The sequence below is a fragment of the Solea solea genome, chromosome 5 (genome assembly GCF_958295425.1).
Source record: "Solea solea chromosome 5, fSolSol10.1, whole genome shotgun sequence".
Lineage (NCBI taxonomy): Eukaryota > Metazoa > Chordata > Actinopteri > Pleuronectiformes > Soleidae > Solea > Solea solea.
Genome location: NC_081138.1, coordinates 29,927,749 through 29,951,681, shown reverse-complemented (window position 1 = coordinate 29,951,681; position 23,933 = coordinate 29,927,749). Strand labels below are relative to the sequence as shown.

The 23,933-nt window shown below is 43.6% G+C and overlaps 3 protein-coding genes across 5 annotated transcripts; 2 read left to right on the top strand and 1 right to left on the bottom strand.

The window, feature by feature from the left end:
- The first annotated feature begins 930 nt into the window (after positions 1-930).
- On the top strand, positions 931-7,544 carry LOC131459906 (zinc finger protein 319-like). 2 transcript variants are annotated; one of them, XM_058630047.1, is made up of 2 exons: positions 931-1,258; positions 4,336-7,544. In XM_058630047.1, the coding sequence occupies exon 2, from the start codon at positions 4,461-4,463 to the stop codon at positions 6,234-6,236; it is 1,776 nt and encodes a 591-aa protein (XP_058486030.1). In that variant the 5' UTR covers positions 931-1,258; positions 4,336-4,460; the 3' UTR covers positions 6,237-7,544. The 2 variants fall into 2 exon arrangements, with proteins under 2 accessions (XP_058486030.1, XP_058486031.1); XM_058630048.1 differs by lacking the exon at positions 931-1,258 and adding an exon at positions 1,405-1,730.
- Positions 7,545-8,909: 1,365 nt separating this feature from the next.
- LOC131459412 (casein kinase II subunit alpha'-like) lies at positions 8,910-16,344 on the top strand. Its single transcript, XM_058629219.1, has 13 exons — positions 8,910-9,149; positions 11,271-11,635; positions 11,967-12,078; positions 12,387-12,488; positions 12,677-12,727; positions 12,885-12,944; positions 13,257-13,340; positions 13,458-13,568; positions 13,671-13,772; positions 14,379-14,479; positions 14,559-14,707; positions 15,158-15,245; positions 15,975-16,344. Exons 2-12 carry the CDS (start codon positions 11,529-11,531, stop codon positions 15,229-15,231), a joined length of 1,053 nt encoding a protein of 350 aa, XP_058485202.1. The 5' UTR covers positions 8,910-9,149; positions 11,271-11,528; the 3' UTR covers positions 15,232-15,245; positions 15,975-16,344.
- A 585-nt stretch (positions 16,345-16,929) lies between these two features.
- Positions 16,930-23,663, bottom strand: LOC131459411 (microtubule-associated tyrosine carboxypeptidase-like). Of its 2 annotated transcripts, XR_009240247.1 has the most exons (8): positions 23,061-23,663; positions 21,544-22,271; positions 21,315-21,458; positions 20,906-21,038; positions 20,325-20,630; positions 19,940-20,037; positions 19,718-19,795; positions 18,717-18,846 (listed from the first exon to the last, which is right to left on the bottom strand). XR_009240247.1 is itself a non-coding variant. In XM_058629218.1 (7 exons), exons 2-7 carry the CDS (start codon positions 22,258-22,260, stop codon positions 18,619-18,621), a joined length of 1,626 nt encoding a protein of 541 aa, XP_058485201.1. In that variant the 5' UTR covers positions 22,261-22,271; positions 23,061-23,662; the 3' UTR covers positions 16,930-18,618. The 2 variants fall into 2 exon arrangements, 1 of the variants encoding a protein (XP_058485201.1); XM_058629218.1 differs by lacking the exon at positions 19,718-19,795 and having other exon boundaries at positions 16,930-18,846; positions 23,061-23,662.
- Positions 23,664-23,933: the final 270 nt, after the last annotated feature.

Below are 23,933 nucleotides of genomic sequence, written 5' to 3'. Positions count from 1 at the left end.
ATGACAATTTGATGGTGAACAAAAAATAAGATGAAATGTCTCCAACTTCCATTTGGCAGTAAAAGTTTGCAGCAAGAATTTCGGAGGCGACGAGAGTCAAAGTGACGTTTTCAAATGTCAAATGAGCTAAAATTGTTGATTTTCTTTTTCAATGGACTTTAGTGTGAGAGTGAGTAGTTAACAAGCTTCAGTTTCAAAGTAGAAGGAGGTCTGACAGTGAAATAATGGCAGGGCCAGCCCCAGCCTTATTGGGGCCCTAACCAAAATTTGATTTTGGGGGCCTTTATTTATAAAGCAGTGAATTACATGATGCTTCTGCTGCCTGGCACATTCACCATAAATGGCAGCAAAATCGTGATGGAACTGTGACACAAAATGATTTTAGAACCAAAATATTTATATTTATATTCATAGCAACTTTTACGCCACTACATTTCCAATAACTATCTTTGTTACTTGTTACTACCAAATAAAATCAGAAGAAGAGTTGGTATTATGGTCTGTCTTGATGAGCTGCTTTACACTACAGTTTTGTCATTCACCCGTTCACAGGCTTGAACATGGGGGTTAAGTGTCTTGCTCAAGGACACATATAGACTAGCAGAGCCAGAAATTAAACCCACAGCCTTCCAGTTGAAAGACAACTCGCCCTACCACTGATCCACCATGGCGCAAACCTAAATTCTAATTTTTTCAATACCTTTTACCTCAAAAACTTAAGTACATTTTTAAATCAGAAAATTACTTTTGATACAGTAAAATATTATGAAAAGTTACTTCAACTTCTGACAATAATTTCTTGTAACATACTTGTACTTTTTACTCAAGTATCCCTTTAATAAGATACTTTATACAAGACTGTCTAGTGGCTGTTTTGTAGGTCAGTGTGTGGGTGAATGTGTGAAACAGTGCCCCCTGGTGTCACACTGGAGAAACGCCTATGCTGATATCGGCTCGTATTCTCCTTTATAAAAAAATCTGACGGAATCTTCTGCGGTCGATCCCTTGGAGCGATTTTATTTCCTCCTCGGATTGTTTCGGACTTCTCGGTCAACGTGGTACATGTCGGGGCTGTAGCAGCAGCAGCGGCGGCGGCAGATCGCTGCGTGGCGGTTTCCGGTGTCCGTCCGTCTGCAGGAGGATGGCGTCCGGCTTCAACCGCATCCCTTCCACCGCCGGTGCTCCGAGCCCCAGACAAATCGAAAGCTATCGACCTCAGGCTGGCGACGGCAGCGAAAACCGCCCATAATCACGCCAGGTATGTTTGCGTGAATCGTATTTTTGTGTAAATATTGTTGTTGTTGTTTTTTACATATACGAGGAGCTCTGCATCGGGAGGCGGATTTCCCCCTGCAGCTCCGGGGAGGCCTAGTTTGATTCGGGGTCCGTCTGCAGCGGAGCCTCGCTTTACATCAAAACCGCTTCTTAGCCGAGGCGACTCCGCCTGTGAGCTCCCGGTAGAGCCGCCGACTCACGCCTCCCTGTATTTCCGTTAGCATGTCGTGCAGCTCGTCGCGGGGAGAGACTGATACCGTAAATGTGGCTTGTGATGTGAGATCGATGGAGATAATGTGAACGGAGGTCCAGCTGTTTGCTTAGCATTAGCTGTTAGCGCCTTAGCTGTTAGCCTTTAGCTCCGCCACTGTAGCCGACAAACTAGCGTCTGGTAGCAGACGAACCGTTCGTTTTTTGTACGTTAAACATCACCCACACCTGCGTGAAAGTAAACGGTAAATAAAAAAAAATGTTTGTGAGCAGGACGAATACACGGTTTAACGTAAAAGCCCGCGTTTCAATGAGACGTTCTTTTACCACTACGTACCCCTTTTAGCTTTTCAGGAAATAGACCTAGCCCAGTTTTTGGGTATTTGCCCTTGTTATATTTTGTTTTGTAGATTTCTTGTAATTAAACAAACCCTCGGGAGTAAACATGTCTCTGTTAACAGCTCTATTAACACCAGAGTGATTTAAACGATAGCAGTGCAGTTAGATTTGTTTTAATCTTAACGCAGGACTCGGATTGCGGCCTTTGTAGCTAAACCGGGGTGTTTTTATTTCAGGATTGACACAAATGATTGCTCTATTATTGGCGGCTTATGATTAAGGGCTGTAATTATTATTAACAGTAATTGTTTTTAATGTGATTATGTTAGTATTACATGAAGTATAAATATGCATTGGAATTTAGGTTTTGGCTGCAACTAATGATTGTTTTAATGTTTGATTGTCTTTCGGTTAGTTTCTCGATTAATTGATAACTTGGTTGGTCCATAAAATGTCAAGAAAAATGGTGGTTAGCGTTTTCCAATCCTCGGAATGATCATTTTTTTAGCCAAAAATGAGTTCTTTGTTGTATGGAGCTAAGAAATCAGAAGATATTCACTAGAAGATGCTTAAAAATCAGAGAACTTGTTCTATTTTTAAAAGACACTCAAGTCGATGATCAAAGTAGTTGATGATGAAATCAGTAGTTGATTAATAACCGATTGCAGCCACATTTTCTAGTTTAATTGTCTTTTTTGTATGACTTTAATTCTTTTAAGAAAAATTAATTGGACTTTAGATTAGGGCTGCGACTACTGATTATTTTCATGTTCGATTGCTGTTTTTTTTCTCGATTCATCAATAAGTTGGTTGGTTCATAAAATACCAGAAAACGTAAAAGAATGGTGCTCGGTGTTCTCAAATATTTGGAATAATAATGTTTTCTAATGTCTCAGTCTGTCCCAAAACAAAAAATATGCTATGTTATGGTTCTTTGTTGTATGGAGCAATGAAATCAGAAAATACTCACTTATACACGCGTTGATTATCAAAATTAAATGATCTTGTTTTGTATCAATAATTCGATGAAATAGATTCAATGATTAATTTCATGTTTGACTAAGTTGGTTTGTCTGGAAAATTGTGTTCTCAAGTGTCTTGTTTTGTCCTGAACCTAAATCTTTCTTACTGTATTTTTTTCATTTTATCATATTAAATGTACAAGGAAATATTCACATTTAGGAAGCTGGAAAATCAGAGAGATTGTTGCAGCCAGAGGGCCACGATTTAATCGTGCATAAAAAAGCATCTTTGCGTGATAGTTTTTCTTTGAAAAATAAAATCACGTGGAACAAGTGTGTCTGTTTCATACAGAACTCATTAAGTCCAGCGGTGGCGGTGGTGGTAGGGGGGCATCCACATTAAGTGCGGTAGCCCTTACTCTGTGGTACAACTGTGGAGATAGAGATGCACTGCAGAAATCAGCTGTTTCTCAGCGCCTCTCCGGCTGATTGTGATGGAAAAATCATTCATACATTTTAATATTTACCACTCTGTTAGTGCTGTTGTCGTCTTAGTCCTCAAATTAACATGTATTTAACTTAGTATGAGCACGAGGCAAATACTGATGGATGAGATGGGTTTTTCTTGATTTTTCTGCACTGATTCGTAATAAGAGATAATGATGCTTCCAAGTACAAAGTATATTTTCACAGTAAATAACATTAAGGGGTCAATATGGCTTTTTCCATATATTTGGCTGATTCTTTTATCCGATGAAATATAACTGTTATTATAATGATGTTAACAAAGATTCCAAAAAAATTCAGGAACCTTTTATTGAACGACACTAATGGTCTCTCACTCATCTACATTTTATGCCTGTACTGCAGTGCAATTATCCACAGTATTTTTAATAAAGAATTATGTATAAACTATTGAATGCACAAAACAAGTTGTAACATAAATAAACTTTTGGATGTAAAAAAAATTGTTAGCATAAAATGCATAATTTGTTATAATTGCCCTATTCATAAATAATAAGTGGCTAATGGCAATATCCGGCTTATTAATTTATCTACCTCTAGTCTAGTTTACAATGTGAAACCTTTAAATTGTAAGGTTTCCATCCACGCCTGCGAAATATTGAATGTATAATTGTGTAATGCCACCAGTTCTCACATATGAGAGACTTAAAATGACGTATTATAATTCTCATTACATTAGACTGATCTATGTAATGCAGAAATGTACTGGACTGTAGGGCAAGTTTTCTGATTTTTCAGCTTCTTAAATGTGAATATTTGCTGGTTTCTTCGCTGCATATAAGGAAAAATCATTAACACTGACTCACTGAGAACATTCATCATTTCCACGTAATGGTTTTTCAACATTTTACGGACCAAACAAGTTATGATATGCAACAGAATAATCAATTATGATAATAATCCTTAGTTGCAGCCCTTCTGGACTGTTATATTAGCGTCCTGTATTAACTTTGAAAAATAATGATGGCGATGTCCTTTATGTAGTCATACTGTTCATATTATTGTTCTTTGGTTTTCCCTGCAGGTTTTCTTACTTATCTCAGAGGAGGTGTGTAAACGCAGAAATAGCACTCGGCTTCTCTCGGTGGGCCACCTGTATTTCTCCAACCACATCCACCCTCCAGAATCTCCTGAGCACTGAGTCCCTGCATGCGAAGTGGAAGGATGACGGAGGCGTGGCAGCAGCAGCAACACGCAGTGGCTCCACCCTCTGTTGTGCACACGCTGGCCCAGACGGCCGACAACCCACTGGGCTGCACCGTGTACGGTGTGGTCCTGCAGCCGGATGCCACCCTGCAGCAGCCGCATAACGGCCAGCAGCACGCGGTTCAAGCCCAGCAGCCGGGCCTACAGGTAGGGGGCGAGAGAGGGCACAAATGTGGAGCCTGCGGTCATGACATCTCACACCTGGCCAACCCTCACGAGCACCAGTGCATGGTGACCCAGGACCGCTCCTTCCAGTGTACGCAGTGCATGAAGATCTTCAGCCAGGCGACGGACCTGCTCGAGCATCAGTGTGTGCAGGTGGAGCAGAAGCCTTTTGTGTGCGGTGTGTGTAAAATGGGCTTCTCGCTGCTCACGTCCTTGGCTCAGCATCACAACTCGCACGGCAACGGAAACAACCCGATGAAGTGCTCCATCTGTGAGAAGACCTACCGGCCCGGGTCTGGAAACGTCACCCCAACCTCGTCAGCTGCCAACCCTCAGCAACCCTCCACCGGAGAGTCATCCGGTGGCGGCGGCGTCATCAGTGCCTCGTCACCGCCTTCGTTTGAAGCCTCTGCCCCGGACAGGCCGTACAAATGCTCAGTGTGCCACAAGGCATTCAGGCATCTGTCAGAGCTGACCCGCCACGAACGAGTGCACACCGGTGAAAAGCCATACAAATGTGACACGTGCGATAAAAGCTTCAGCCAGTCTTCACACCTGGCACACCACCAGCGCACTCACAGCTCTGAGCGGCCGTACAAATGTGCCGTCTGCGAGAAGAGCTTTAAGCACCGCTCTCACCTCGTGCGGCACATGTACGCTCATTCGGGCGAGCACCTTTTCAAGTGCAATTTGTGCGAGATGCACTTTAAAGAGTCGTCCGAGCTCCTGCACCATCAATGCCAGCCTGAGGGCGAGAGGCCGTTCCGCTGTGGTTCCTGTGGAAAGAGCTTCAAGCGGCCTTCCGACCTCCGGCAACATGAGCGCACCCACTCTGAGGAGCGACCTTTCCAGTGTGAGGAGTGCCAGATGAGCTTTAAGCAGCAGTACGCTCTCGTACGCCACCGCCGCACTCATAAAAATCCAGCTGATCGCCCTTTTAAGTGTAACCTCTGCGATAAGGGATTCCTTCAGCCGTCTCACCTGCTTTACCACCAGCAGGTTCACGGTATGGAGAGTCTTTTCAAATGTGCGTCCTGCCAGAAGTCTTTCAGCCAGTCAGGAGAACTGCTTAGGCACAAGTGTGGTGGTGAAGTGGAGAAGCCCTACAAGTGCGACGTGTGTGGCAAAGGCTACAAAAAGAATTCGACTCTGCAGCGCCACCAGAACTCTCACTGCACAGAGAAACCGCTGAAATGCTCCCTGTGCGACAAGCGCTTTGTTTCGTCGTCCGAGTTCGTCCAGCACCGTTGCGACCCGACCCGGGAGAAGCCACTGAAATGTCCCGACTGTGAAAAGCGCTTCAGGTACTCGTCCGAGCTGCAGCGCCATCGCCGAGTTCACACCGGGGAGAAGCCTTTCAAGTGCGCCAGCTGCGACAAGAGCTTCAAGCAGCGCGAGCACCTGGCCAAGCACCAGAGCGTGCACTCGCGGGAGACGCAGTTTAAGTGTGTATGGTGTGGGGAGCGTTTTGTTGACCTCACAGCTTTGCAGGAGCACACGGTTCAACACACCGCAGAGGGGGAGAGTTTTTCTGAAGCTCCGTGCATTCCATGAGTTGTGACACTCTCCAGTCCCCGCGCTACATTGTAGACTTCTTTCCTCTCAAAGCAACGTGTGCCAGCCTCCACTCACCCATTTGTAGTTAAAAACGTTCACCCATTAATTATCTTTGATAATTTCTAGTAAGACTTGTAAGACTCTGTTCATCCTCATCCCTCACCGAGTAAAAGGCAAAACACAGTAACTCAACAAAGTGGATCAGGATCCCTCTTCTTTCTGAACACGTGCAGGGTGTGAAAACGGTTTTTAACGTCACATGTGGGAAGATCTTGATTTTGTCCAGTGCCGAGTGTGGGACCTTATTCTGTGGTTGCATGTGGTCGTCTGTTTTGTGGCTGTTGATTCTGTTGTTGAGTGAGTGGAGATGAAGTTTCAGGCAGTCGTCAGATAACGGTTGTGCTCATGTCAAGCTCCTTTTTAAAAATCCACGTGCCTTTTTTTTTGTGTTTGTTTTGTTTTTAACCGATCACTCCTCTTGTGTTTTTGTTCATTTCATGTCTCGTGTAGACGAAAAAAAAACCCTCCCGTCAGTATGCAGCGGCTGGCTTGTGCAGCAGTATATTTTCACATACTAGATCTTAGGTAGTTATCATCTGTTTGTGCATGAATATTTATCACACTTGGATATCACTGTTGTATTATAGTTTTGGTTTATTTAGGAGATCATTGTAAGAAGAAGAAGAAGAAGAAGAAAAAAAACAGTGGATTTGTGAACATGTATAGCCTGTGTCCTATGAAATCTGTGTTGTTGCATCTTTGTATTAAAACAATGACATCTAGGTAACTAACCCATACCTATCATGTCATACATACACTTGACATGTGCAATAGAATATGCACAATGTAATATTTATGACTACTGATTCATGGCATAGTCAACTCTGTTATATTATAGATTTGTGTGTATACGCTTATGTAAACATTGAAAAACTGTATAGTGCTTATGTTACATGCTTTTGTATTCACTATGAATGAGCTTGCTGTATTTGGCAAGCACTTTAATTTCAGTTCCCGATCGATTGTCACAACCCGACAAAACGAGCGTTGGCTTGCTTACTTGCCACAAACTAGCTGCATTAGTTACTGTGTGATAGATCTAACAAAAGTATTGTTTTTTTTCTCCAGTTATTACTGCTTTATTTTTATTTTTTTGGAAGAAGAATTGGCCTTGTAACATCCTCCCGGGATTCTAGCCTCTTCCTGGTCCAGACCACAAGTTCAGCAGATGAATATACGTAGCCTCAAAGTTGCGACTTATGTGTTGGTTCAAACCAGGGATAAAGTATAAATGTGTGTACTTTAGTTCAACGTGTGACTTTCTATATTCTGTACAATCCTTGCAGTATATTTAAAAGAAGGCTTCAGAAATCATGGTCAAAGGAAATATCGGCAGCGAGTGACGGGGCTCATTCCCTCAACAGCCTATTGCGGGAATGACTTAACAGGTGTAGCGATGTTGGGTTTACACATATGGATATCATCGATTATAGAGTCCTGTTCATATTATAAACAGAATTAAAATAAACCACCCTTAAGAAAACAAAAGGTGTACATTGTTTACTACACTAGATCTGCATATTATTTGCATTATTAATTTAAGATTTTGTCCAAAATATCTGAAAAGTGTAAGGGGAAAAGGCAGCATATTGCCAGGGTTAACCCAAAAGTACATAAAAGTGATTAATGTCAGACTATGAGATTTTATTATTTATTTTACATAAACTGCAATGGGGTGCAGGGTTCTAAAAGACATAAATATTTAGAGAAAATATTTCTGCAATCTGCAGTCTCACCATTAGATGTCACTAATTCCTTTACAAAGGATTACAATCGATGATGCCAGTGAGACTGCTGCAAAAATATGCCTCAGAGGTCCAGTGTGTAATAATTAGTGACATCTACTGCTGGAAATGAAGATTGGAACAAGTGCAAGTCGCCTTCCCTCACTCCTCTATTCAAGCATTGTCTGCTTAGTACGTTTCTGGTTCAAAACGCACTCTCGGCCTGGTTTGTCCCTTCAAGCTCCCGTAGAAACATGGCGGTGCAAGACGGCAGCCTTCATAAAGCAAGGCCCTTGCTTAAGTAAGTATGGAAAGGCTGTTTTTATACAAACACTGCTGTCTCATTTGTTTGTTTACTGTTTCACAGGAAATCATTCATACACATAGTAATGTATGAGTTTTATCTGTGGATATGTTCGTGTAGAACATTGTTATCAACTGGTATTAAACTAATAGTAGTTTATTTTTTTCTGGCTTCTTTCTGGAACGTAGTGAACTCAGGTGAGTCACTCCCAGTTCTGACTTCCAATGTAAATGGAACTCTTGGGGTTGTGAGAACTTTATTATTTTAAAGAAATTATACACTTATACAAACATACTCATGGGCAGTAGAAATATATATGTGTATATATATACATATGAATAAAATTATTTTTGTAATTATTATTTAATAATCAGTAAGGATAACAATTCTTAGTTACAAACCATGAGGTCATGTGGCACTTGATAAATCACTAGGACTGAACATTTTCAAGTCACTTGCGTGTAATACTAACGATTAGTTTAATAAAAATATATCAATTTTCGATAATATACATGTACATTGTCCCTCCACGGTTGAACCCACCTGCCGGTAATTGCTAACCGCTCCTAGTTCCCCGGGTCACAGGGCTGTTGATTCACTTCCGGGGGATGTTTACGGCGAAAGGGCAGGTCCTCAAGCTCCTTTTCGGGGACCACCGCCACCTCTCCGGACGTACCACCATCGCATTTCTGGTCCTGCTGATTTTACACCGGTTATCGGCCGTTACAGAGCCGATGGTGCCTCGTCACTGCGCGGAGAGGACGACGTCCCGCCGGTGCTAACGAGCTAACTTCCGTTGAGCTCCGGTGTAGCTACGAAGAGGTTAGCCGGCTAACTTTAGCCTCTTATTGATTCCTACTTTTACCAATGCCGCTGATTTCAATAACTCGTACACAATTCACCCATACATATTGTACAGATTAATGCAACATATCTGCTCATATTGATCAACCTTCTGCACGCGAGGTTGTAATTTTCCTGTTTTGTTTAAAAAAAAAAATGTATAGCTAAGTTAGCTAGGTCACCGTAAGTGCTAGCTAGTTATGCAATTACAGTAATTGATGCTTATGCGCGCAGATTGGGACACACGTTGAGGTGACTTGTTACCTGTAACCAGTAGTATTACGGTTAAACGAGCTTGTTTATGCTTTCGATAGGTTTGTGGCTGTTGGTAAAGGCCCGTGTGTGTGTGTCGTGACGGGCTACACACACAGTTTTGGGGGGGGGGGGGTGCTGTGATAAAATGGTTTGCAGGTCTTCATTATTCATTAGTGAGGGGACCCAGCTGTTTGTGACAGGGAACACAATTCAACACGACACCTGCAAGTCGTTCATGATCCCCAAGCGATTTTAATGCACGCAAACTAAAAGCATTCAAGGGTTAATAGAGAAGCATCAACAAATGTAGTGAAACTGCCCGTTTATGTTCTACTGAATGATAAAAATGCACCCAATGGCCACTTTATCCATTAGGTGCAAAGCACACCTAAGGCAATGGTTCCCAAACTTTTTATTTCACGTACAACTCGAAATTTATTCCCAATATGATAATGTGCTCTCTCATCATCATCCTCTTCCTCACATAAACTCCTGGCGCTTGTATCGAGAAACTAGTTTAAGACGGAGCAAAAGATGAGATGGCTCTAATTATTATGTAATTTATTGTCATTTTACAGTATCTTTAACAGAATATACATATCCGATCCAGTTCTGATCAGGCTGTATACACAGAGGTATAATGCTGTCCTCCACAGTTTAAAGTACTTTTATCACAGTTCTTCACATTCTCAATCTTTTATTCTCATCCTCGTTCCTAATCCTTCTGGATTCTTGCTCTCTTCAAAGTTGAGAATCTCATTGAGTTCAGAATCAAAAGTCCATCCTCTCTTTATAAAGAAAAATACATTAAAGAATTCTCAGAATAAAACACAGAATAAAGAATTATACATTTTTGTCCCAAAATAGAACCCTGAGGAACTCCATATCTTATTTTCAAATGTTCACCCTTGTGCAGCTGCAGCCACTACTAATGCTTGAAGGCTGCAACAATGCCCTGGTTATTGTCATCTTCAGCTCCAGCATAGCAGTCATCAGCAGGAGCAACTGGAAGTACAGTCTTCTTCAGCTGCTCCACTTATTCTGCTAACAAAGGGTTTTTCATCAGCTCAGGCCTTCGTCTGAGTGTCCTTCATAGAGGACAGCTGTAGATCCTCCTCTCATACTCTTGTGTCCCAGTTCATATAGTGGTTGTGTCCACAGGGATAGTCCCTGGCTCCTTCAGTACACCATGACAGTTGGACAGTAGCTTATCTTCCCATTGCTCCTTCTTGAAGTTTTCTAATTCCTCTTGAGTTATCTTCTCATGATGAACAGATTTCCCACTTTAAAGGATCTCATAGTCTCTCCAGGTTTTCTCAAAGAATAAGCTCTTTCTCCCGCTTTATTACTGGTCAGCCTTTTATTGGCAGCCATCTTTCTGAATGGGTGCCTTGGGTGACTGAATCAAAGTTTTTAGTAACTGAACAGGAGTTTCCTCGACAATGATCCCACTTCTTTCATAATGTAATACTGCCTATTTCTTCTTTTCTTCCTTTAACTTCCGGACAGAATGTCCAATTCTGCCCTCCATAGCCCGAAGTATCCAATCATATTTTGAAGTCCTAAATCACAGTTCGAACTCCTCCCCCATTACTTAATCCTTTCCTGTCAGTTGGTTCGCTTATCATGTTCAAAGTCCTTTAAACCACCTTGCATCCTCATTCTCATGCTCCCTTTGAACTTCCAACCGGTTGCTTTGATGCTATGTGAAAGTGGCACAAGGTGCAATGTTTGAGACTTTATTTATTGTTCTTTGTTGCCAGTTTGCCACTTAGTCTGAGAGAATGACTTAGTTTGGTTATTCAGTGACAATTCATCGCTCTCTCTGCTCTTGTCCGTCTGCAGCTGGCAGGTCTTCGTCCCATCCTGCCACGCGTCCTGCTCAGGGGCTTCACACGCTCAGTCCTCATCGCTCTGTCCGTCTGCACGACGACTGCATCGGACCAGCTCGGCACCATTCACCAGAGGCCACAATCGACCAAAGCCAATGCTAATAAGCACAGCACAACGATCTTAGAGCCGCGTGTTCTGGAGAGTCGCTGCGCAGCCCTCCGGTATCGAGCCATCAAGTGTTCAGCAGGAGGTGAAGCGTCAGTGTCAGCAATGCCTGGGTCAACGCCGGCCAGCAGCAAGGCTCGGGTGTACACCGATGTCAACACACAGAAGAATAGAGAATACTGGGACTATGATGCACATGTGCCAAACTGGAGGTACAGTTCAGTGTGTCCTTTGTTTTGAACATATTTTAACACTGGACATTCACAACTTGTGCTGCTGGATCATTTGATTTCTCATGTGACTAAACACGATATAGCAATAATATCATGAATTGCACTTTATAGGGACTGGATAATGCCATTATTTTTGAGTTTCAGAAACATGCTTCTCCCACCACTTTACAGTAATCTTCAGTGAAACATAAATCACAAATGGTTATCCATGTTGTTTTCTCAACATAAATGGATTCTTGTTGTTTTGCTCACTTGCTCTTCTGATAAAATTCAAGTCATTATCAAAATGTTACCTTCTGTTTCTCTTCAGCAATCAAGACAACTACCAGCTGGTGCGTAAACTTGGTCGAGGGAAGTACAGTGAAGTGTTCGAGGCCATAAATGTGACCAACAGTGAGAAGGTGGTGGTGAAGATCCTCAAGGTAAGCGCTGTACATCATTTGCACATTTCCGAATAATAAAACTAGGGATGAGCCGATATGATGCTCGGTATCTCTATCAGTCCGATACTGGTCAAAATCACAGGATCGACAGATAAAATTGTAAAATCCAATACGATCCAAAAAAAAATTGTAAATAAATCAATAAATTGGATTTTAATCATTCAAATTTGGCAAGGTGGTGATTAACACATTTTTTCACAAGGTGAAAAAGTCAGAATAGTTGTTTTTAACCGCTTTACACACAGTTTAAATTTCTTTCTCTTCAATGCGGATCATTTTGTTCCCAGCCTGTCAAAAAGAAGAAGATCAAAAGGGAAATCAAAATCCTTGAAAACCTGCGTGGAGGGACCAACATCATCCGCCTGGTCGACACCGTCAAAGACCCTGTGGTGAGTTCAAAACCCACCTTTTTCACTGCACATCAGCACGTCGACAGTGATAATCCAGTCATGCTTGTGCATCTGTGCTCCTGTGAGTGAGTGTGTCTGTGTGTGATGATGATGATGATGATGATGATGAAGATCTCCACCTTCCTGCTGCTCTGCTTAGTTACGTTTGTGTTGTCCTCTCTTCCCAGTCCAGAACACCAGCGCTTGTCTTTGAGTGCATCAATAACACAGATTTTAAGGTACTTTTAAGTTTGGCCAACATCAGACATGCAGAACTAGCATCCATGCAAACGCATTGACACCATAAATAATCACGTGCATAACCCTCAGCTGACGTTGGACACGTGAACGATGCCTGGACTTTGTATTGATCGACGTCTCTGATCTCTTTGACAGGAACTTTACCAGAAGCTGACAGACTTTGATATCCGTTACTACATGTATGAGCTGCTCAAGGTAAAAAAAAAAAAATAAAAAAGAATAGGAAAAAGCTACTTAACTTCATTTTAGTTCTGCAACTTATAAGTATTTCTGTTATTGATTATTCTCTTAATAAACCCATCAGGAGTTTGGTCCATAAGGTGTTTTCCAAACCTCAAGATGAGGATTATTTTCAAACAAACCAAAGATATTCACGCCGTTAAAAAGCACTATAATAAGAAAGAGAAAAAAGAAAAGCAGTTAAGATTTTTATCATTAATTGTTTGTTTTTCGTAGAATAATAATAATTAAGACTATGGTAACTAACAGTTATGTCTTTTCTTCAAGGCTCTGGACTACTGTCACAGTATGGGCATCATGCACAGAGACGTGAAGCCCCACAACGTCATGATCGACCACCAGCTCAGAAAGGTTTATTCTACTTTTGTCAGAATCCAACCAGCGGCCATTTTAAGCACCAGGCTCACGCTTTGTTGAAGCCATTTCTAATGCATTGAAATCGTCTCTACCATCCTGTTTTTTTCGCAGCTGCGTCTCATCGACTGGGGTTTGGCAGAGTTTTATCATCCCGCTCAGGAATACAACGTCAGGGTGGCCTCGCGTTACTTCAAAGGCCCAGAGCTGCTAGTGGACTATCAGGTATCTGCTGTTACCGTTCACTCGCACCACACGCGTTAGTTTCAGCTCATCTTCAGCTGAAATCATCGCTTTTTCTTTCTTTTTTTTACCCTCTTTTTGTAGATGTACGATTACAGTTTGGACATGTGGAGTCTAGGCTGCATGTTGGCCAGTATGATCTTCCTGAAGGAACCGTTCTTTCATGGCCAGGACAACTACGATCAGGTGAGTGTAAAACCCACGTCCCCGGTTTAATCCTGAAGTCATTGTTCAGCTTTGAGTTGTTTTACTGGGGACTTTAGGTGATGGTTACTACTTAAAGGAATAATTGACCGATTTGCATTTAGCTTTGTATTACTAGAATACATAGGGCTAGTATTTTTGAAAAATTATGCTTCCCAACCTCAGTTTCCCTTGAGTCGAGGAATATCTTTTTTGTTACGTGCCCACCAGTGACACTCAGAGGCTTGAAACTGCAGCGCTAATTCCACACTTTTAAGACCCACTGGTGGGGGGGGAGACCTCATTCCCAGAATGTAAACAGTGTCGGCCATCCTTGCCAACGTTACGCTAACAGGGCCAAGTGTCAACTAAGGTGAAACTGAGGTTGGGAAGTGCAATTTTTCAAAAATACTACCCCTATTCTAGTAATACAAAGCTAAATGCTAATGGCTGAAGTATTCCTTTAATATTGTGTACTGTCATCAATTTGATATTTTTAAGGGGAAACAAGCAGAGTAACAGCGCCCAGGTTACCTGGTTCAGAAAAAACCCTGTTATAATGTAGCTTGTAACTAATGCGTTCAAGCCTGCATGTGTTTTGCTCTCCAGCTGGTTCGCATCGCTAAGGTTCTCGGCACTGAGGAGCTTTTTGGTTACTTGCACAAGTATCACATAGAACTGGACACTCGCTTCAAAGACCTGCTGGGACAGTGAGTATCAAGAGATTCATTCAAAGTCGAGCAGAGTCGGCCTTACGTCGCACGTCACAAGTCGATCTCGTGTGTCCAGGCAAACACGGAAGCGCTGGGAGCAGTTCATCCAGTCGGAGAACCAGCACCTGGTGAGTCCAGAGGCTCTGGACCTGCTGGACAAGCTGCTGCGCTACGACCACCAGCAGAGGCTGACGGCCACCGAGGCCATGCAGCACCCGTACTTCTGTAAGTGGAGCAGGTGGACACAGCAAAGCTGCATGTGAATCAGCCAGTGTTTACTTCAGAAATCTCTCTCTCTCTGTCTGTCTGTCTGTCTGTCTGTGGACACTGTTTAGCTACAGTCCTGCTCTCTGTCTCCCTCTGTCTCTATCAATGGTACTGCAGCCTCTTCTTGTTTCTGTTCTTCTCTACATCATTTCCTCATCTTTAGGAATTTTAAGTAAAGTGTCTGCGCGTTTAAAGACATATTTTCGCCTCAGCGAGTTGGCAGTTATTAACGAGTGAATAGTTAAACTCACTGGGTTTGTATGTTGTATTTCGGTGTTTTTAGGAGATATATTCTTAACTAAGGTTCCTGTGTGTCATTGAGCCTAAAAAATGAAGAGAAACGGTTGTCAAGTCAGTTATTTTTGCTTCACACACACACACACACTTTAAAGTGTCTTTGTCCCTCAGATCCTGTGGTGAAGGAACAAGCAAACGCCAACACAGACAGCACAAAGGCAATAAGCAGCTCCAATGCAACATGATGATCACAGAGCAGGTAACCCCCTTTTTAATATTTTATTTTTATTTTATACGGACCACTTTCTCAGGTGTAAAAATGTGTCTAGTTAATGTCGATCTCAAGTATTGAAATTATACATGTTGTATAAAAGTAGGTTTATGTACTGCCCTCTGGTCAAAGACCAACTACTGCATTCATATTTTGCCAGTGACTATTTTAGTCTAATCTTTCATCACAAGGCTTGTTGTCCTAGACTCCTGTTGGTCTGTCACTCTGTTACTACCAGACCACGCCCCCACTCTCCCGCCACCCTCCCCCTCCCTCCCTCCCTCCCTCAACTCTCATTCCACTTCAAAATCAGGCATTGGGCAGATTTAGCTGCAGATGAGGGGGTTTAGTTACACTGGAAAATTATATTATACAGTTCTAGCACGGCTCATCTCTACTCTATTATTAGTTTTTTAAATGCAAAAGCATCACAGCGAGCAGACATGGCTGCTGTCCGCAAAAAATACACCGTGATCAGTGATCAAGGTGCAAACACGACGAGATGATCCAGAGAGAGCCGGACGTCATGTATAAATGACGTCACAGCAGTCTCACACAGCCGTGGTAACCCGACGTGGCTGATACCCAAACCGAGTCGAGTAGAGCCGAGCAGTGCTAGAACTGTATCATGGAGAAGCAGCAGCATCATGCGGTAGAATGAGTTATTAATCTTTTTTTCTTTTTTTTTTCCCTCCCTCCCCGTTCCCGTTCATTCAGGAAAAATCATTGTTACCTCAACTTGTGACCTTTTCGTGGCAGAAAACTTCATCAGCAGCCAAACTGGAGCGAGACGTTACCACACTCACACACTCACACTCACACACACACACACACAGAGGCGGGAATCTGCGCTACTTTGGTCCGAGTCACAAATAAGTCAGATCCCAGCGTCCCCCTCCACCTAATGAGCAAAGCGACTGTTGGCTCCATGACAGGCTGCTGATGTTACTGTAAAGACATTTGTCGGTCGCCATGGCGACTCAGCTCCAGTTCCAGGTTTTAGCACTGAGTGGCGCGGAGGCTCTTTTCTGCTCTGATAGAACAAAAGCTATATTGAAAGAGAATAAACATTTTTATTTAAAAGTCATGCATCTGACTTTTTTTTTTTTTTTTTTTAAATCGATAAACCAGTCGTAGACGTTGTTTACTTTGTGCACAATTTAATAAATAAACCAGAGAATTGAAGGTGTTTTCCAGAACATAAAACACTTGTGCAACATTCGTGAGATCAAACACTGTTGGTGCATTCGTTTTTGTTTTGGCGAGTCTGGGATGACACCGATGAGGTCGGCGAACGATGGCCTGTCGCACACGCGGTTAAAACTAAAGTTTAAATCCCTAAAACTGTAAAATAGGACTGCGTTTTCAGGGAAAATGTGTTTTAAATAGGGCTACAACTAACATTTTCTTGATCAATTAGTAGTTTGGTTCCAATGATCATCTCAGATGAAAATATTCACATTTAAGAAGCTGAAAAATCTGAGAGCTTGTTTTAATTATCTAAAAAATAATTAGGATTAATTAAGTTATCGAAAATTCTTGCAGCCCTAGTTTAAAATCTGCTACTGATTGGTAAAATGGCAAAATTGATAGTTTAATATGAACCATGTTGCTCTCGGTGACCCCATCTGTCTTGCATATGGAAGCCCGTTCACTAGAGTAAAAGAGAACCTCGTGTCGTACTTGTTTAATCTCATAATTAATTTACCATGAGATATTTTAAACAATCATGGACAAGTTTGTTTTGGTTTTATTCCCTTTTTACTGGAGACCTCGACCACTTGACAGAGTAGTGACACTGAAAACAAGGTGGGACGTGACAGACAAGCAAGAGTTCTGAAAATCTTTTTCACATTCAAGCTAATTTGTAAGAAAGTGGATCTTTATTACCTTATCCACACGGAAACGGATCAACACACCATTCCATGTGGATAAAAACTTTACGGATTTCCCTAAACCCAGTGCTAAGTCGGTGTGTGTGTGTGTGTGTATATATGATGTGATAACCTTCAGATCGTTGTATCACACAAGTGTTCACATTTAGTTTTAAGTGCTCGGGTTAAAAACTCGGGACTGTGGTTCTTATAAAGCCCACCACGTCCTCTATTCTGCTCTGAGGACGACGTGGCCCAGAATCACTTTAGAAATCTGAAGGTTAAAGGTCAATCGCGGTAAAAAGCAGCATACAAACACATGGCGAGCTACAGCTGATAATGCTCTATTAATTTGAAGGCACGCACAACAACAGCCCCGCCTCCTCCTCCTCTGTCAAAAAACCAAACAACAAAAAATTGATGCCACTCTGGCACTTCAGCGCCAGGTTAAAGGAACAGTCAGACATTTTTGGGAAATAGGCGACTCCATTTTCTTTGCTGGAGCTGAAAGTAGAACTTTTTTTTTTCCTTTTCCTTCAGAGAGCTCCCCCTACAGTACATTATTGTTACGACGCCACTGTAAACATCCACCTGTCCATTGTCTACTTCTCTATCCTCGCTGCCATTTCCGGTCCACGCTGTGTTTTTCAGCCAGTGTGTGTGGACCCTCAGTCAGACGGTCGTTTCCTCTTCCTCAACGACGACGTCTAAAATGAATATGATATGATTGCACATTGCGATAAAAAGTGCTCTTAACCCCCATCAGGCCGCCTGGATTTCTTTTCACACAAATTGTTAAATTAGTGAGTTCTTCTGGCCCTTTTTTGTGCGGCTCAAACCCCGTCTTACGAAGTTTACAATCGCAGCCTTCCCAAAATGCTTAACTGTTCCTGAAACGGTGCAAAACAAAAAAGAGTTGGGTTTACTAGGACGGAGGTGGGAGGTCGGGGACACGTCACATGATCACAGTAGCAAACTGATCCAAAGACACCAAGGACACCTTTCAGACAGAAACGGCTGTTGATCTGATTTAAACGTGAATATGTGACCAAGTCCAGTGGCACTTTTTACAGATTCAGGCCTGAGTTGTTTCATCCCGTTTTCATTCTTTTTTTATTTTTATGTGTCCTTGGTGTCCTTTTTTTTATAATGCAAATAATCTACGATGTAAAAAAAAAAATTAAATAAAAGGTATAAAGCTAAAACCAGTGACATTCAGTCTGAAGTAAAAAAAACAACAAAATAAAGCTTTGTGAACACGTTTAAATATGTGTGTGAAATACTAGTCTACAGCTATAACGTCGGGTACATGTTAGCGTAGCAGTGTTGAGGTAACTGTATAGTGGGAGGGGCCTCTGTGACATGCATTAGACAACAGTGAAGCTAAGAGGTGTTTGTGTTTATGTCCCTTTTTGTTCGTGTTGTTCAAGTTTTACAGAAATCGCTGCTCGGAGCAAACTTCGTATCACCGAGTGGTTTTTTTTTCTTTACGTCACGCATGGCGTCGACGGCGTGCCGGCGTCCTCCGCCTCCGTCCTCTCGGGTTCAGTCGGCCACGGCAGCAGGCGCCGCAGCGTCGAGTCGTCCAATTCGTTCACCGCGACGATGTGGTCCAGGTGCTGCAGGTACCGTTCTGGGTCTCGCATGAAGTGCGGGATTCTGGTCCTGGAGTGCGTCGCCAGAGGACGCAGCCTCGCCACGTCCTTGTACGACACCTGTGTGCGACAAAGGGCGGTTAAACTCGCGGATGTCCACTCTGAACTCTAAACTCATGCTGCTGAGAAAAACGCCGCTAATGTATCGAGACAGTCTTTCTCTGCTGTTTTGAAAGAGTTTAATAGTTAGATCGTTTAAGTCTGTGCAGAACATGCATGGAGCAATTTGCTTGAATCCTTAAGTTTCAGGACAATAAATAGGAGTCGTTTCTTTAAAGATTGTGTCCATTTCTATAATCTGTAAGCAACAATCAATGAGTTGTAACTCAGACAATGAAAATCCCATTTTTAAAGGATATCGGCTAAATATCGATATTGTTCAAATTCACTTCTGTCTAATTTGTTCCACTTTGAATCTCGTTTGTGCGCGAAATGTGACGTCACTCCCAGGTTTGACTTCCGATGTACACGGGAACACACCGTAAACTAAACTCTCGTCAAAACAAGGACGGACAATCCACGTAAACATAACATAATGACGTCATCAGGAAACATTTGAAACAGACAATCGTACCAACAAAATCTATAATCGCATCACGTCATTTATGAAAGTATATTTTAATGAAGGGTGCAAATTACTTTTATTTTCATAATCAATAAATTTGCTGATATTTTCTTGAGTCATCAATTCTTTTTGGTCTAGGAATTGTCAGAAAATGTCCATCAGTGTTTCCCAAACCTCATGATGATTTGGCTTCAGGTTTGATTCCTTTGTTATAATTTCTTCCGTTGTTTAAAACACAACATCGTCAATAAAGTAGAAACATACCTCCACTGTGTGAGAATAATATTGTTGATACTGTGATAGATCCGTGGGTTAACACACCATCACCATCACCAACATGTTCTGACTGAATGAAAATCCCCTCACCTGGTCAGTAACTGTGGTCACTACTGAGTCTGCCCTGCAGGGGGCAGCAGCTGCTCAGGAAGCTCCTTTACCTCTGATCTGTTAAAACTTTGTTCATGAATTTTAAGCAACAGCCTTGTGACGTGTTCACTCTTTCATTTGATTATTCACTGAAGAGACCTGTTTCCTGAACGAGTGAGTGAATGAATGAATGAATGAATGAATGAGGAGTGTCCCACTCACTTTTCCTAGAGACGTCAATATCTTGAAGTCGATGGACCTTCGATGGCGGAGAAGCTGCAGGATTCCGTCCAGGTAAACCTGATCTTTACTGAAGCAGCCTGACAACACACACACACACACTTAGTCAGTCCCTAAATCATGGGACACACTTCTAGTCTCTCCTCTTCCTGCTGTCCATCTGTCCTAAAAACAGCCGTCTGTCTGTCCTAAAAACACCGGAGTGATTTACCCCGATTGACCGCTCCTATTTGTGGTAGTTTTACTGAGATTTCTTAACCCGTGCGAATTAGCCATTAATATTACAGATGTCCTGAGGAGACATGACTCCCCATGTAAAACTATTATGGCCATAAAGACCTGTGTGTGTGTGTGTGTGTTGGTTCACCGGGCTGCGACGTATCCGTCTGTCCTCTCTTGGCTCTCAGACAGTACTCCCAGCGGACGTCGGGGTTCTGGACGAAGCGTGCGATGTGACTGAAGAGCTGGCTGAAGCTCATGCTGGCAGCGTGGTAGACGGTGTAGTAGAGCAGAGCTGCTCGCCACAGATACGGCTGCTTCCTCAGCAGGACGCTGTGCAGGCTGGCCAGGCCTTCCTCTGTAGGGTTGGCCGGTTTGAGGCCAAACTGCTTCCTGCCGTCCGCGCTGGCCCACGGCTGCAGACCGTTGTTGACACCTCGCAGATAATGTGTCCCTGAAAGACGACAAACGTCCACAGCTATATTTGTGATTAACATGAAGACATACAAGGACCACACAATCTTGTCAGTGTGCATGTTCTCCACGTGTGTGCGTCGGTTTACTCTGGGTTCTCCACTCTCCTCCCCCTACATGAGGATTTTCTAGATATCAAACAGTCACGGAGTTACGGTAATGAGACGTACGCATGCCAAACCCTGTCAGTCATGCCAGGACGGTGAGAGAAGGGTTGTAGTTACTGGATGGAGGCGTCTGTGAGCTGCAGCGTACCTATCTCATGCCTCAGCATCCCCTCCAGCCAGTGCTGCCGAGCTCCAGCCAAGTTAATGGTCAGAGTGGGACGACAGCTCTCCACCACCATCACTGCCTGAGACAGCAGCTCATCAGACAGACGCACGACCACCTTCAAACACACACACAGGCAGAGCTGGTATTATGGTCTGTATTTATATAGAGCTTTATTAATCTTGATGGGCTCAATCCGAACTCCTCTTTTTTAATACTTTTACTTCTAAAGCTTAAGCACATTTTATATCAGAAAAGGACTTACTCACAGTAAATGTCATATACTTTACGACTTTTACGTAAGTAATACGTTATACAGTATTATACAATATTATACAGAGTCGACTTATAAAAATCATTTTCTGCTGAGATACTTTTACCCGAGACCGCTCACCTCTCCCACGCAGCCTTCTTTCTGCAGATATTTGCGAACCGCAGCCCAGATCTGACTTTTCGAGAGCACGTTTCCACCGGTCACCACCTCAAAGTCCTCATATGAGCCAAACTTCCTCAGGACGCACTCCATGATTCCAACCGCCTGCGGGGGAAGACACAGAGACACCACCATCACCATCATCTTCATCAGCCGTGACAGGGCTTCACCCTGACAGGCCATACCGTACCTGCTCGAGGAACAGGCCTGAGCCCTCGCGGTACTTCTCCAGCACAGACCTCGGCTCAGGTTGAGTGTACTCAAACTGGGGCTCGTACTTGAAATCCGACTGAAAGAAAGCCTGCTTCTCCTGCTCCAGGTTCAGAGGCCTCAGGGCGACGAGCAGGCAGGATCTGGCGGGTGCAGGCTGCGGCGTAGCCCCCGTCCCTTTAGCGATGTGCGGGAGCGAGGTGGCAGGTCGCATTTGCCCCTTGCTTGCCCGGAGCCCCAGGGAGTAGTTTACCGAGCAGGTGCTCTCACTGCGCCGCATCCATCCACCTGCACCCAGACTGGGGCTGGTCAGGCTGCGAGCTGGAGGTGAGGGAGCAGCAGAGCCGCTGCGCCAAGGAGGCCGCCTGTCCGCCATCTGCTCCTGAGACCCTCGCAGGCTCCTGGGCGTCATCTCCAGGCTGAGGGGACGGCGAAGCGGGGGTCTGGGTGTGGCGCCAACTTTTAACGATGCCCTCTTCTCCACTGGACTGTGGTGGGTCTGGACTGGGAGCCCGTTGTGGGAAACCTTCTCTTTCTTCGCTGCATTGCTCTTTTTGGACGGTGTTCTGGTTGTTGCAGAAGGGCTGCTGGGTTTTAGTGAATCTGCTCTGACATCCGGCTCCAACGGGTCTCTGCAGCTGCCGATGTGTTCGCCCTCGACCCGATCCATGGCGACTTCACCTGAGTCCAGCACCATCACCACAGATGCTTGTGTGTCCGAGAAGGAAAATCAGGGCAATCACTCTCCGATTAATTACAGCATTACACAAACACCGCCTGGTACGGCACGTCTCGACTCATCGCGGTTTGATTTGTCGCTAAATACACCAGACTATTCATTTTAGACATTTCCTTCCAAACATGTTGGAGATTAACACGTTAACACATGAAGTCTTTTTAACTGATCGACACTTCAGCATTGATCGCTTTGATTCTTGTGTCGGGCGTCGCACTCATGACTCTTCTAGTGACGACACTCTCTGACCAATCAGTGGCCAGCAGTCTGTTGACGTCACATATAGTATCAGCTCAGCTCACTTGGAACCTCGCCAGAGCAGGTACTAAAAAAAGCACAAGGTACCAGGTACTATCACTGATGGAAAAGCAAAAATAAAACTGTGCCGAGTTGAGCCGTGCCGGTACCATGTAGTGGAAGAAGAAATCCCTGTTTTTACGTGGTATGTGTTATTAAGCACATTTGTTTTAATCTAAGATTGAATCTCTTGTAATGAAAACGGGGCCCTAAACACAATGCTCTGCCCCCCGGTCCACCTCCCGAGGTGTGTCCTGCCGGGAAGTTGAAGCTGAGAGACAATAGAAGGCGGGTCAGGCAGCCACATGTCACTTCATTTAAGGTGGAGACTTGAGTCAACAGCACGTGCAAACACTGGTTACAAATGTGTGTGTGCGGAGGATGTGAACGCGATAAAGCTAATTAGTTAAATGATTTCACAATCTGTACAATAACAACACCACAAAAGTCACACGAACACCAACCTGCAGCAGTCCCGGGACCTCCGTACCGACTCACTCCGCCATGACGGCACCAAAGCTCCGCACTCCGACCGCAGGCAGGAGCCGTGTAGCTGTTTTTTCAGCCGGCGGATGACAGTCATCCGCGGGTAGCGGCTCACGGAGCAGCGGGGGGAGGGAGCTCGGACTCGGCCACACAGCGGCGGCTGAGCTGGAAGATATGACGTCAGACGTTATCGCGTAACGTGCCCTCCTGCGTCATCACGTACAACCGGAAAAGGAAGTTAAAGGAATTTTGGAGGGAGGGGGAAGTGGAAGGTGGGATAAATGGATGATTGATAGATGGATAGATAAATAGAGAGAAAGCCATAGATAGACAGACAGACAGATTGATTGATTGATTGATTGATTTAAGCTTTCCAGGGCGTGTTTGTAATCAGCCCAAATGTTCTTTAAAGTTGGAGTGTGGTCCGTTTGGGAAAGCAGACCAGGATCAGAATCCTGTGTGAACCTGAGTAGCTATTGTGTATGATATTTATTTAACCTTTCTCTATTGTTCCTTATTAGTTCCGACTCCAAGCCTGAGACGACCAACCTGGAACCAAGTCAAAATAAATAAAGTCAGTGGTACAAGACTGTTTCCTCTCATAGTCACAGCTACACCCGACGCCCTTAGATGTTGTGAAGCTTGCGTTAGTCTGACTAAAACTGGACAGGTAAAATATATGTAAGTCCAACAAAAATTATACTCAATCAAATTTCGCAAAGTCAGACTAAAACAGCCAGATACTGCGATGAGGAGTCGAGCTCCACAGTTAATACCTGATATGATAGAAGAAGAAGAAGCTGGTTTACAGAAGAAAACAACAGTAAATGTGTCGTCCATCTTTGTGGGAG